At 34.5% G+C, this 15026-nt stretch overlaps 1 protein-coding gene across 11 annotated transcripts in view; it reads left to right on the top strand.

Annotated features, from left to right (window-relative positions):
- BRIP1 (BRCA1 interacting helicase 1) overlaps nucleotides 1-15026 on the top strand; it is a 183653-nt gene that overhangs the window by 57395 nt on the left and 111232 nt on the right. For all 11 annotated transcript variants that reach the window (XM_063799129.1, XM_063799127.1, XM_063799125.1 and 8 more), the window contains 3 exons: nucleotides 4662-4883; nucleotides 6792-6991; nucleotides 12356-12488. In XM_063799129.1, the coding sequence (XP_063655199.1) occupies nucleotides 4662-4883; nucleotides 6792-6991; nucleotides 12356-12488 (555 nt within the window). The remainder of the gene's footprint in view (nucleotides 1-4661; nucleotides 4884-6791; nucleotides 6992-12355; nucleotides 12489-15026) is intronic.

The following is a 15026-nucleotide window of genomic DNA, read 5'->3' as shown; positions in this document are numbered from 1 at the left end:
GAGCTTTTCTGGTTTTGCTGTCAGCCTGCAGAGGGGTGTCATTCTAACTGCCCTTAAAGTGTAAACTTTCTGATTTTTTGGCTTGATCCAAGGCACATGTGTTTTTGTTCATTGTTTCTTTTACTAAAGTGCCCTTATACTGGAAAAGTATGCACTTATCTGTTAAAAGTTAATTTTTGTTTCAGTTAAGAAAAAATAATTTTAACTAGAGTCAGGAATGACAATTCTGAAATATTATTTTAGATATATATCTTTTTTTGGTTAAAATGAGACTTAATAGCTCATAGTCATAGATTCTAAAGGCACTTTAGTGATCATTTTGTATAAAGGTAAGCTTTCAGAATTGTATGGAAGAAGCTTGGAATGAAGAAATGGTGAATGTCCTATTATTAAACTCAGTCTGTATCAAACTGAGAGTATGAAAGATGATTGACACGTTTTTACCTGAATCACAGAATTTTAGAGCTGGAAGGAATTTTAGAGATGATATAGTCAGTGAGTCAGAAGGAATCTTACAAGCCTTCTGGTTCAAATATTCTTTTGATGCTTAGTCACATGAGAAAAATGGGCCCTGGAGTTTGCTCAGTCAGACAAGTAATTAGCAAGGAGGGACCAGAACCCAAATTTTCTGATTCCTCATCCATTGCTATTTTGGTTACACTAGAAACAAAATCCAAAGATGGCATTGAGGTAGGGAGAAGTTGACACAGTATGAAGAATAAGAACAGTAGAGGTTAGAGAAAGTGAGTGAAAATAATGTAGAAAATGGCCTAAATAAATATAGTTAGATGAGTCCTTTCCTCCTAATTTTTATTTTTAATACTTTGGAGGACTAACAGGTATCATCCTTTAACATGGCTGAATACAAAGCTTTAGGAGAACTGGTCCTCAGCTATTCATGTCTTGTCCTTTGATTTGCTGACATTCTTTTATAGGTTATGAATCTCTTATGGTTTACTTTGTTTCTAGCAATATCTAGATACATTTGTGTATGTATTGATGTATGTATGTTTTGAAAACACGGATTCTCCTTTTGGATAATTCATAGATAAAAATACATGTAAAGATTATATATATGCATATATATGTGTGTGTATATATATACAATTTAATTTATTATACAGACGTATACAAATACAATTTAATTTTATACACACACACACACACACACACACACACACACACACACACAGAAAGAGAGAGACATTTCATCCTGCCTTGGCTTCTCAAAGTGTTAGGATTATAAGCATGAGCCAGTGCGCTCAGCCTGTAATGAAATCTTTTATTTCCAGTAATACAATGGCAAAGGACATTAGTAGATAACCTAAAAGAAGAAATTCAAATTATTGCTGAACCTTGTTAGACTAATTATTTTTATATTTTATAATTTTAATAATTATTAGACAAAAATATTTTGAATATATATATATATGGGGAAATTATTATGTATTTGTAAAAAATACATTGGCCGGGCATGATGCTCATGCCTGTAATGCCAGCACTCTGGGAGGCTGAGGTGGGCACTTGAGGTCAGGAGTTCAAGACTGGCCTGGCCAACATGGCAAAACCTGTCTCTACTAAAAATACAAAAAATTAGCTGGGCATGGTGATGCGTGCTTGTAATCCCAGCTACTTGGGAGGCTGAGGCATGAGAAGTGCTTGAACCCATATGTATATATGTATGTGTATATACACACACATACACACACACACACACACACACATATGTATATAGCTACCTCAAAGTCTTTTATCCCTGATATAATTTATATATTTTATGTATGGTTGTTTTTTGTTAAGGATAGCAAACTAGGAAAAATAAATATTTTTATTTCAAAATCGTTTTAAAATAAATAGTAGAATTAATTAAAATAAAAGTGGCCCATTATTCTACCACTTAGTTCCAATGACAATTGAAAAAGAGAAGTAGTACATGTATGTGGTTAGAAAATGAAAAGAGAGGCTTTTTCTAGATCCTCCATCTCCTTAACCCTTTAAGGTAACTACTGTAAGATTTTATATATCTATTCTACCAGAATGTTTAAAAAATGTATTTGCTATAATGTATGTGCATATATTCTTTAAAAAAGCAATTTACATGAATTTAATCATTCTATACACGTTATTCAACATGTTTTTCTCACTTAACATAGAGAGCCTAATCAACACATAGACAAATCTAAATCATTTTTAAGGGCTAAAGTTTTTGTATTAATTTACCATAATTTATTTAACATGTCCCTTATGGGTAGACATTTGGTTTATTTTCAATTTTTTGGCTATTTAACAGTACAGGGTACATCTATTCACATTAATGGTAAAATTTTAAATTTTGGTAGTTTTTTGACAAATTGCCTATGTACTTCTACTACTAGAATTTTATACTTCTACTAAAAATATATATACTTTTCTAATTTTATACATTTTTAATAGTATATGAGACACTCTTGTTAGGGCTGGGTTTTATCATTTTATTTTTTTACTAATGCACGTAATGAGTTTTTTTTTTTGAGACAGGATCTCACTCTGTTGCCCAGGCTGGAGTGCGGTGGCATGGTCACTGCTCACTGCGGTTTAATTTTTTTTGTTTTTTTGTAGAGATTGAGTCTCCCTATGCTGCCCAGCTGGTCTTGAACTCCTAGGCTCATGCAGTCCTCCGGCCTTGGCCTCTCAAAATGTTGGGATTATAGGCATGAGCCACTGTGCCCAGCCTGTAATGAAATTTTTTTATTTCCAGTGATAGAATGGGGTGGAGTGCAGTGGCTCATGCCTGTAATCCCCAGCACTTTGGGAGGCCGAGGCAGGCGGATCGCTTGAGTTCAGGAGTTCAAGACCAGCCTGAGCAACGTGACAAAACCCTGTCTCTACAAAAAAGGAGCCATATGTGGTGATGCACTTGTGGTTCCAGCTACTTGGTGGCTGAGGCACAAGAATTGCTTGAATCTGGGAGGCGGAGGTTGCAGTGAACCAAGATTGGATCGTGCCACTGCACTCCAGGTGACAGAGTGAGACTCCCATCTCTGAAAAAAAAAAAAAAGGTAATAGAATGGCAAAGGGCATTAGTAGATAACATAAAAGAAGAAACACAAATTACTATTGAACCTTGTTAGACTATTCATACAACACTATGTTAAACTTTGCTAGAAACTATAAAAAATACAAATCAAAACAAGATTCTATTTTTTACTTTTAAGATAGAGATAACAAAAGATAACACCAGTGTTGATAAGGATGTGGGAAAAGGGTAATGCAAAGCAATATATACTTTCTGGAGGATAATTTCACTATATGTTTTCAAGAAACTTAAAAATACTCTGTAGCGTCTGATCCCATAATGCCATTTCTAAAAATATAGACTAAGAAAATATTTAGAAACCAGCATAAGAATGCTCACTGCAGCCTTATGTATAAAGCAGAAATTGGTAACAGTCTATAAGCCCAGTAATAAGAAAACTGGTTCATCAGCTATGGCACATTAATTCAATGTACATATATGAGCAGCAACGAAAAGATGCTTAGTGATGTCAAGATTTTCCTTGTATGATTTTTAATACGCTAGACAGAAGAAAACAAAGGGAATATGTTTTATAAAAATTTTTGTTTATTGTGGCTGAATTGTTAATAATCCTCAATGCCTGGGGAACATTTGCTTTGTTCTTGTTTTTATTACTATTTAGAGATAGGGCTTTGTTTTGTCACCCAGGCCGGAGTGCAGTGGCTTGATCATGGCTCACTGCATCCTCGAACTCCTGGGCTGAAGTGATCCTCCTGCCTCAGCTTCCTGAGTAGCTAGGACCATTGATGTACGCCACCAATCCTAGCAAATTTTTTATTTTTTGTAGAGACAGGGTTTTGCTACATTGCCCAGGCTGGTATCAAACTCCTCACCTAAAACAGTCCTTTTGCCTAAGCCTCCCAAAGTGCTCACACCTGTCATCGTGCCTTGCTTGTTCTTGTTATTTTAATATTGGGTCACATTGTAGAGATATCCTTATATACACATGTATAGAAGAAATATGAAATGAAATACACCAAAATGTTTCTAGTGCATTCTTTGTGTAATAGAATTATGGATAATTTAGGCTTTTTTGGGTACTCCTGAATATTTTGTAGTGAATACTCTTACTTTCTTTTTTTCCTCTTAGGACATTCCAACCTACCTACTTACCTTCCTTCCTTCTTATTTATATTTGAATAAGAAATACTATCACATGGCTCAAAGTTGAAAAGGTACAAAAGGGTCTACAGAGAAAAATCTCTCACTCCTGTGCCCAGTCACTTAATTCTCATCCTTGGAAGCAACCAGTGATACCATTGTTTTGTGAATCCTTTCAGAAGTATTTCATGCCTAACATCAGTTTAATCAGAAAAAAAAAGGCATAACAAACATATTTAAAAGAAATTTTTTGCAAGTTAATTTAGGGTATTTGGAGCTCTTCCGATTTGGACTTCTATCTAAGTCTGAGTCAACCAGACTTCGTTGTGATTGTAGCTATGGTATTGTCTCAAAAAAGACAAAAAATTAGCCAGGTGTGGTGGCGTAGCCAGTAAAATCTTAGCCTTGTGGCTTTAATGATGTTCCTCAAATTCTGAGATAAGCTTATTTTATTCCTTCTATTCTAATATTGGTTCACATTTCAGTTATGCATATTTGTTTCTAGGGAAAATCCTGCTATTTTTATCATGGAGTTCATAAAATTAGTGATCAGCACACATTACAGACTTTCCAAGGGATGTGCAAAGCCTGGGATATAGAAGAACTTGTCAGCCTGGGGAAGAAACTAAAGTCCTGTCCATATTACACAGCCCGAGAACTAATACAAGATGCTGACATCATATTTTGTCCCTACAACTATCTTCTAGATGCACAAATAAGGGAAAGTGTGAGTATATGTGTAAAAATGAGAACCTTCTTCCTACTCATGGAGATATAAATGTTGAATGTAAAAGTTTTTGATGTTTTAATTTTTTTTGCTTTAATTTATGTAAATAAATTTGTGTAAACATATTAGAGTACTGAAAACATATCCTAACATGGGTTAAAATCAACCCACTCATTTTAATTTCCAAAATAACAAGCAGTTTTAAGGAACATAGTGACTGAAGTGGGATTACAGCAGGATTTCTCTTTGCATTTATGAATATTCAAAAAGAATTATTTAAAAACATTTCTCTGAAAAAACTATGTTTTGAAGAACTTATGTGAGGGAATAAAATTATGCCTTGTGAGCTTTGAGAAGTGAACTTCAGATAATGGCATTTGTGTTTGTTTGCCTGGTTCTTTTTAGAGACATGCAGTTGTTAACAGCATAAGACAAAAAGTGAATAACTTGGCATAGTCAATTGTTATTCCTGTCTTCAGATCTGACTGCACAATTCATCTCAGCTTTCTATTTCTTTAAGATCCAAATTAATAGGCATTATGTTTACTACCCCTTCTATCCTACCTCTTATTTGGTTATCTCTTAACTAGATCTCTTCCTTCTGAGACACTGTGCATATCAATGCCAGGTCAGTTTTCCAAATATTGCTTTTATTACATCCTTTTATCTGCTTAAAAATCTATTGCTTCCTTTGCTCATGAGATAAAGTTCATATTTCTTAAGCTTACACTCAAGATGCTCAATAGTCTGACCTGGATCTGCCCAATTTGAATCCTTCAAAAATTACCTCATACTCCCTTGAGGATACCTTGTTCTTTACTCTATCTTTGCTTTTGATGACACCTCTTTGGAATGCCCTGTCCACTCTTTGTCTGTCCAAATCCAAATCCTACTTATCTTTTAAACCCCAATATATTTCCTACTCTTCCATGGTTTTTTCTCAACTTTTCAGCTGTCTGTGTATTCTTACTTCCTCAAAATAACTCATTGACAATTGCTTTGTGACAGTTCCTTGTATTAGTCACTACTCTTTCTATTGCAAGTGACACAAACCTACCCTAAAAAATGCTTAAGAAAAAATACTTGATTCTCTTTATTGTGATGGCTTTATTCTCAGGCAAGTTCTCACTCTTGCTTATGGAACAAAGATAACCATAAGCAGCTAGCTCACCTGGAGAAAAGAGCATGGCCACATATTAGTCCCTCCAAATTACTCTGGTTGGCCTACCGTGGATCACATGTCTGTTCCTGAACCTGAACCAGTCACTGTGACCACAGAAGGATGGAATACTCTATTTAACTGACAATCCTGGGCCTTACCCCCATTGTGAAAGTGGTGATGTCCTTTGATTCACAGGTTAATAGTCCTGCCAGCATCACATGGGAGTTGGAGAAGAACAATTCTCCAACTCCCATATTGGAGAAGGATTGCAGGACAGATTAAAACAAAACATATATATTATGTTAGTATTTTAAGAGTCATTTTAATCTTGTATTGTTATTTTACTTTTAAAGGTCTTATGCTTTTAATCTTATATTGTTATTTTACTTTTAAAGGTCTTATAATTAGTTTGTAAAATTATGTTGGAAACACTTTCATAGTGGGATTTTATACCTTTCTGTGTAGCCTGTGGTACCTTGATCCAGACTCACTGACATATTTTTGTTGCTGTCGATAGGTTTGCAAAGTATTTTAAGAGTAAAAAAATGGCAAACACAATAATGTAGAGCTGATATTTGGTTGGCCATAGTGCTTCAGAAGTTTTATTTAAGACCTAGAATCTGTTGCTTATGTAATTGCATTTGCAATATTGGCCTATAGTGTGAATTTTAAAATGAAATATCTTGCCTGCTGTTGTTAAATCTATTTTGCCAAATGTTTTACAAGAAAATTCTTTTATCTTATAGATGGATTTAAATCTGAAAGAACAGGTTGTCATTTTAGATGAAGCTCATAACATCGAGGACTGTGCTCGGGAATCAGCAAGTTACAGTGTAACAGAAGTTCAGCTTCGGTTTGCTCGGGATGAACTAGATAGTATGGTCAACAATAATATAAGGAAGAAAGATCATGAACCCCTACGAGCTGTGTGCTGTAGCCTCATTAAGTAAGAAGATTTGTCTATTAGTGTATTTGTGCTGCCTTTATATGAAAAATATGTTTGATTATGCCAGAGTATTTAAAGTTAGTAAACTTTGGTTAACTAGGCTTCTTGGGAAATGAATTGTTCCTTGCCAGTTAAGCTTTAAAAACAAGGCTAGTCCAACCTTTTGTCTTGTTTACAAGAATATAATGAACATAAGTGATTTTTAAAAATGAATAATTGTGAATCTTATTCCTAATTTGGCAGGATAACGTAATAGCCCCGAAGGATGTGTCTAGGATATTGAACCAGAAACTAAACGTGCTTTTAATTAATATATTTTAAAATTCTGGATTGTGGCTTTAATTTATTGCTTTATTCTCCAATTTAAATAGGATTCTAGTTTCATGGGTTTTAATTAATCAAGATTTCAGTACTCTAAAATAATATATTTACTACTAGCTTTATGACAATTTACACTAATTTTTCTTTTATTAGACATTAAGTTGTTGATCTAGAATCTTGTTACCATAGAAAAAAACTTCCCAACTCTGAATCCCATTTCATTTATTGTAGCATTTTTCTGTTTCCTTCACATTTACACTTTAAAAAAATTTGAATGTTACACAGTCACATGGTTTGAAGACAAAATGTATACAAATTTGTATAGTAAAAACCTCCTTCCAGTTCCATCCCTGATCTGTTTAATGTCTGTGTTCTCCTAAACAAGTTTATCATTCAATGCATATTACTCATTTATGAACCAATATTAGATATATTTTCTTGTCCCTCAGTATTTTCCAAATGATGGCATAGTATACATACATTTTTCTGCAACTTGCTTTTTTCAATTCCCAGTGTATTTTGGAGACCTTTCCATGTTAAGACCTAGAAAGCTTTCTCAGCTTAAAAAAAAAATAGATATCTAGAATTCCATTAGATAGATATGCAATAGTTTATTTAACCAGCCTCTGATTAATAGAGGAGGTTGTTTCTAGTTTTTTGCTCTTAAACTGCTGTAATGAATAACTTTGAACATACATAATTTCATTTGTATGCAAATATATCTATAGGAAACTTTTTAGAAGTGGAATTGTTGGGTGAAAGCATAGACATATTTGTAATTTCAATAGATATTGCTAACATTTACACAATAGGTGGATGACAGGGGGGCTAATGTATGCTTCTACCAGCAATGTATAAGAGTATGGAAATTGTTTTCTTCTAGCCTGCTAGGTGAAAAGTGGTATCCCAATGTAGTTTTAATATTCATTTTCCTTAATATGCGTGAAATTAAGCATCTTTAAAGGCCATTTATATTTCCTTTTGTGTCAACTGCCTGTTGACATCTCTGTCCTTTTTTTGTTCTTATTGTGGTTCTTTTTCTTAATGATTTATAGAACCCCATTCATATATTAGGGAATTAAAATCTTTGCCTGCAATAAGAGTTGTAAATACTTTCCACCCCATTTTGCCATTTGTGTCTTTTCTGGTGGTGTTTTGCTATGCAGATTTTTGTGGTTTTTATTTTACAGCATAACTTGTTGAAAGAGTTGTCTGTAGTTGCTAATTCTATTTTCTCACTTGACATTCTTCCCTCATCGATCTTAGCAGTGTTGCTCTCTGGACAATTCTACGCAAATTGTTTTGATCAGATCACTAGTGATCTCTATATTGCCAAATACAGAGGTTATTGTTTCTTTTCTCTCAGCCAGTCAGTGGTGTTGGGTAGTTGATGACTACCTCTTTGAAAAGCATTTTTGTCTTAGCTTCTGTGACATCTCTGATTTTCCTCCTTCTCACAGTCCATTTTTTTTATCATTTCTTTTGATAATTCTTATTCTTTTTGATATCTAAATGTTGGAGTGCCTCAGGACTTACTTGGTACTGGGACCTAGTTTCTTCTGTAGTTCTGTTTTCCCTAAATAGTTTGTAGTATCATAGCTTAGAATATAATCTGCAGTACTGGTGAGGCCTGAACCTATGTCTCTAGCTTCAGCCTCTCCCTAGAATGCCATTCTTATATCCAACTATCTATTTTATAGCTCTTTTTGTATATCAAATAGACATTTCAACTTTACATCTAAAACAGAATTGCTTTTCTTCCCGTGTTCTGTTTTCTCCCCAGTCTTCCTCATCTAAGCAAACAGTATGTACCAGTTCCTCAAGTAAAAAAGTTAAATACTATCCTTAATAATATCCTTACTGCCTCACCTCATCCAATTAATGAGTAAGTCTTATAGATGCCACCTGCACAGTATATCCCCAATTCCTCAATATCATTGATTGTTCATATCTATCATCCTACAGTCTTCTCTCAACAAGGATATTATAACAACCTCCTAACAGGTCTCTACTTTCACTCATCTTTCTCCAGTAATCAATTCTAGCTTGGTAGCTAGAATCATTTTTTAAACATGTAAAATAGATAGTCTGTCTTTTATTTAAAACTCTGTATTTAAAACCTTCCCACCAAAACAGCACGGTACTGGCATAAAAACAGACACACAGATCAATGGAACAGAATAGAGAACTCAGAAACAAATCCACACACCTACAGTGAACTCATTTTTGACACAGGTGCCACGAACATGCACTGAGGGAAAGACAGTCTCTTCAATAAATGGTGCCGGGAAAACTGGATATCCATATACAGGAGAATAAAACAAGACCCCTATCTTTCACCATTAACAAAAATCAAATCAAAATAGATTAAAGACTTAAATCTACAACCTCAAACTATGAAACTACTACCAGAAAACATTGGAAAAACTCTCCAGGACATCGGTCTGGGGAACAACTTCTTGAGCAATACCCCACAAGCACAGGTAACCAAAGCAAAAATGGACAGATGGGATCACATCAAGTTAAAAAGCTGCTGCATAGCAAAGGAAACAATCAACAAAGTGAAGAGGCAACCCACAGAATGGGAGAAAATATTTGCAAACTACCCATCTGACAAGGGATTAATAACCAGAATATATAAGGAGCTCAAACAACTCTGTAGGAAAAAATCTAATAATCTAATTAAAAATGGACAAAAGATTTGAATAGACATTTCTCTAAAGAAGACATACAAATGGCAATCAGACATATGAAAAGTGCTCAACATCATTGATCAGCATTTCTCTGCTGATCAAAACTACAATGAGATATCACCTCACCCCAGTTAAAATGACTTTTATGCAAAAGACAGGCAATAACAAATGCTGGCAAGGATGTGGAGAAAAGACAACCCTCGTATACTGTTGGTGGGAATGTAAATTAGGACAACCACTATGAAGAACAATTTGGAAGTTCCTCAAAAAACTTAAAATAGAGCTACCAAATGATCCAGCAATCCCACTGCTAGATATATACCCAAAATAAAGGAAATCAGTATATCAAAGGTATATCTATACTCCCATGTTTGCTGCAGCACTATTCACAATAGTCAAGATTTGAAAGCAGCCTAAATGTCCATCAACAGATGAATGGATAAAGAAAATGTGGTACATATACACAATGGAGTACCATTCAGCCATAACACAGAAGGAGATCCTGTCATTTGCAACAACATGGATAAAATTGGAAGTCACTATGTTAAGTGAAATAAGCCAGGCACAAAAAGACAAATATCACATATTCTCACTTATTTGTGGGATCTAAAAATGAAAACAATTCAATCCATTGAGATAGAGAGTAGAAGGATGGTTTACCAGAGGCTGGCAAGGGTAGTAGATGGGGATCACAGGGGAGGAGGGGTTGGTTAATGAGTACAAAAAAAAGAAAAATAGAATGAATGAATAAGGCCTAGTATTTGATAGCACAACAGTGTGACTATAGTCAATAATGATTTAACTGTACATTTAAAAATAACTAAAAGAATATAATTGGATTATTTGTAACACAAAGGATTAATGCTTGAGAGGATGGATACCCCATCTTCCATGATGTGATTATTACATATTGCATGCCTGTATCAAAACATGTACCCCATAAATATATACACCTACTATGTACCCACGAAAATTAAAAATTAAAACCCAAGTCTTCCCATTGCCCTTTGAATAAATTCAGATTTCTTATCATGACTCAAGATGACTGATTTCTGCTTATCACTCTGACATTGTTCATACCATTATTCATTTTTGCCCATTGTGCTGCAAATCATATTGGCTTTCTTTCAGATCCTCAAACAAGCAAAATTTGCTAACCACCTCAGGACCTTTCTCCTAGCTGTTCCTTCTGCTTGGATATTTCTTTCTTTCTGATTCTCCCATGACTGGATACTTTTTGCATTCAGTTATTAGAATAAATGTCACCTCAGGGAGAGCATTCTTGACATTAAAATTAAAGTTGCAACTAGGTTATATTAAACTAATTTATTTTCATAATTTATTTGTATATAATTACCTGATTTTTTTTCATTTTATTAGAACTTTTTTTTTAACTTTTAAGTTCAGGGGTACATGTGCAGGTTTGTTATACAGGTAAACATGTTATGGGGGTTTGTTGTACATATTATTTCATCACCCAGGTATTAAGCCTTATAACTCATTAGTTATTTTTCCTGATCTTCTCCCTTCTCAAACCCTACACCATCCGATAGGCCCCAGTATGTGCTGTTCCCCTCTTGTCCATGTGGTCTCATCATTTAGCTCTCACTTATAAGTGAGAACATGCAGTATTTTCTGTTCCTGCATTAGTTTGCTAAGGATATGATCTCCAGCTCCATCTATGTTCCCGTAAAGGACATGTTCTCGTTCTTTTTTATGGCCATATAGTATCCCATGACTACCTGACATTTTCTTGTTTATGTATTTGTTTTTATGTTTATTCCTGTCTCCCTTTAGTAGAATGTAATTTCCATGAGAGTAAGGACCTTGCCTATTTTATTTAACTGCTGTTATTTTCACTACCCAGAACAATGTCTGGAATAAAATAGGCATTCAAACACTTAATGTATGAATGTGTATATATATCAATGAATGTATTTATATATTTTCTAGTAATTCTCTTTTTTGTGTTAATATGTAACACTTTAATTTCTTTATTAGGTTGTTTTGCATTTCCTTTTATATATATTTGGGATAAGTACCTAAGACCTGGCTCTCAGTTGAAGAGACATTAGCTAAGTAAAGCAATGTGAATCCACAAAACAAGTGGGAAATCATATGCATGTTTGTTTCTTCTGAATAAAAGCTTTCTTTTTAGTTATATAAAGTTTATTTTGCAATATGAGACATGAATGCTTTTTAAAAGGTGTCTTAATTAATCCACATTCATGTCCTAAGAATGTCAAGATATACAGATCAACGCATGACAATAATGATGATTCTCTTGTTCTGTTGAAATAGTGTGTGTAAGGATGATACTGGTTGACACAATTGTTTTATTTTATTTCAGTTGGTTAGAAGCAAACGCTGAATATCTTGTAGAAAGAGATTATGAATCAGCTTGTAAAATATGGAGTGGAAATGAAATGCTCTTAACTTTACACAAAATGGGTATCACCACTGCTACTTTTCCCATTTTGCAGGTAAGATATTTTTTCTACCTGTGAAACGTATTTAGTGAATTAGAAGTGATTTAGTCGTGACTAAATCCAGATTAAATCTAGTGAGTAACCCAGAATTTTTAAATATAGCAATTTAATTTTTAAAAAATTTTATTATCTAAATTTGATAATCTTTAAGTGATGGCATGGGTAAATTGTGGGTGAAAATATAGCATTATTTAGTTTGAAGGAAATTAGTCTTTAAAGGGATTAATTGCTTTGTTTAAAGCTAAAAGGAGTCAATATTTTTAGGTTGTAGATTTACTTAGTCAATTGTAAAAGTTAAAATTTTAGAAAATAAAAAGAGGAGAAATTCCTATTTTGTTCATCTTAATTTAGAAATTATAAACCTGATATTCATGGAGAGATCATGAGTAGGCTTTGGAAGACTATGAAACTTATGAAGCTATATGCAAAATTTTATGAGTGTATCCTTTTGTACATTTTTCTAAATAGAGGCTGCATAAATTTCATTATATTTTCTAATGTTTTTTGCTGATAAGAATATATTTTCTTTTTTTGTTGCTATTTACTTATTTAAATTAATAGATTATGTATTTTAGAATGGTTGTTTTAGGTTTAGAGAAAAATTAAGCAGAAGGTCCAGAATTCTCATATACTCTCACTCCCAGCTACACACCTATACACTTACACAATACACACCAACTCCATAGTTTCCCCATTATTGACCTCTTACAATAGTGTAGTATATTTGTTATAATTGATGAACCATTATTGCTACATTATTGTTCATTAAAGTCCATAGTTTACCTTAAGGTTTACCCCTTGTGTTGTAGAGTTCAATTAGGTTTTGCCTAGGAATCCACCACTACAGTATCATACACAGTGTGTTCACTGTCCTAAAAATCTTCTGTGTTACACCTATTCATCCCTCCACCACACCACGCCCACACCCACCAAACCCTTGGCAACCACAGATTTTTTTTACTAACTCCATTGTTTTGCCTTTTCTGGAATGCCATATAGTTGAAATTGTGCAGTATGTAGTCTTTTCAGACTGGCTTCTGTCTTAGCAATATGCATATAAGATTCCTCCATGTATTTTTTTGCCTTGATAACTCATTTCTTCTTATAGCTGAATGATATTTCATTATTTGGATGTACCACAGTTTATCCATTCACCTACTGAAAGAAACATTGATGGTTTCCAGTTTTTGGCAATTGTGAATAAAGCTATTATAAACATTTCTATTAGTGACAAGCTTTCTACTCATTTGGATATTTACTTAGGAACACAATTGTTGTATTATATGGTAAGACTGTGTTTAGCTTTGCAAGAAACTGCTAAACAGTCTTCAAAAGTGGCTGTAACTGCCGGGTATGGTGGTATGCGCCTGTAGTCCCAGCTACTTGGGAGGCTGAGGCAGGAAGATTGCTTGAACCCAGGAATTTGAGGCTGTAGTGCACTATGATTGCATGCTTGTGAATAGCCACTGCTCTCCAGCCTGAGCAACATAGCAAGACTTTGTCTCTTGACAAAAAGTGGCTGTACCATTTTGCATTCCCACCAGCAATGAACAAAAATTCCTGTTGTTGTACATCTTCGCCAGTGAACTTTGGGGCTGAGGACTCTGCTTCTACGAGTACAACTTTTTTAGATTACACATATGAGTGATAGCATGCAGTATTTGTCTTTCTATCAGGCTTATTTCAGATAGCATAATACTTCCAGTTTCATCCATGTTGTTGCAAATGGCAAAATTTTCTTCTTTTTTAAGACTGAATATTTCATTATATATATATGTGCCACATTTTCTTTATTTCATTAATCACTCACTATATTCTCACTTTTCCCCATGGGAAGAATTGTGGGCTAATGGAGGCTCTCTTGGCACTGAGCTGTACTTCCGTGGGGCAGGGGTGATGTAGGTAATATGAAACTATACTTTTTGCCCTCTTCAATGCATCTGTTCTTGGATTTTTTGCTCCAATGGGGTCCTGGAACTTCTCTGCTAGACTCTTAGACTCTTAACAAAGGTACTCTCATGTGCGAGTGGTTGTCAGAATTGGTTCATTGTTGGGAGATGACAATGGAAAACTCAAATTCTTTTTTTTTTTTTTTTTTTTTTTTTTGAGATGAAGTCTCACTCTGTTGCCCAGGCTGGAGGGCAGTGGCGTGATCTCGGCTCACTGCAACCTCTGCCTCTCGTGTTCAAGTGATCCTCATGTCTAAGCCTCCTGAGTTGCTGGGACTACAGGCATGCCCCACCATGCCCGGCTAATATTTGTATTTTTGGTAGAGACGGGGTTTCACCATGTTGGCCAGGCTGGTGTCAAACTCCTGACCTCAAGTGATCCACCTGCCTTGGCCTCCCAAAGTGCTGGGCTCACAGGTGTGAGTCACCGTGCCTGGCTAGAAAACTAAAATTCTTCCATCTTGCTGATGTTATTTCTCAAAGAGGTTTTTGAACAAAAAAAATGATGAAAATAATTACCAACATGATCACAATAGCATTCTGGGCATGTGACTATTAAAACATATATTTTAATCAGGATATA

The sequence above is a fragment of the Pan troglodytes genome, chromosome 19 (genome assembly GCF_028858775.2).
Source record: "Pan troglodytes isolate AG18354 chromosome 19, NHGRI_mPanTro3-v2.0_pri, whole genome shotgun sequence".
Lineage (NCBI taxonomy): Eukaryota > Metazoa > Chordata > Mammalia > Primates > Hominidae > Pan > Pan troglodytes.
The sequence above is the reverse complement of the archived record's forward strand: the minus strand, read 5'-3'. Positions and strand labels throughout refer to the sequence as shown.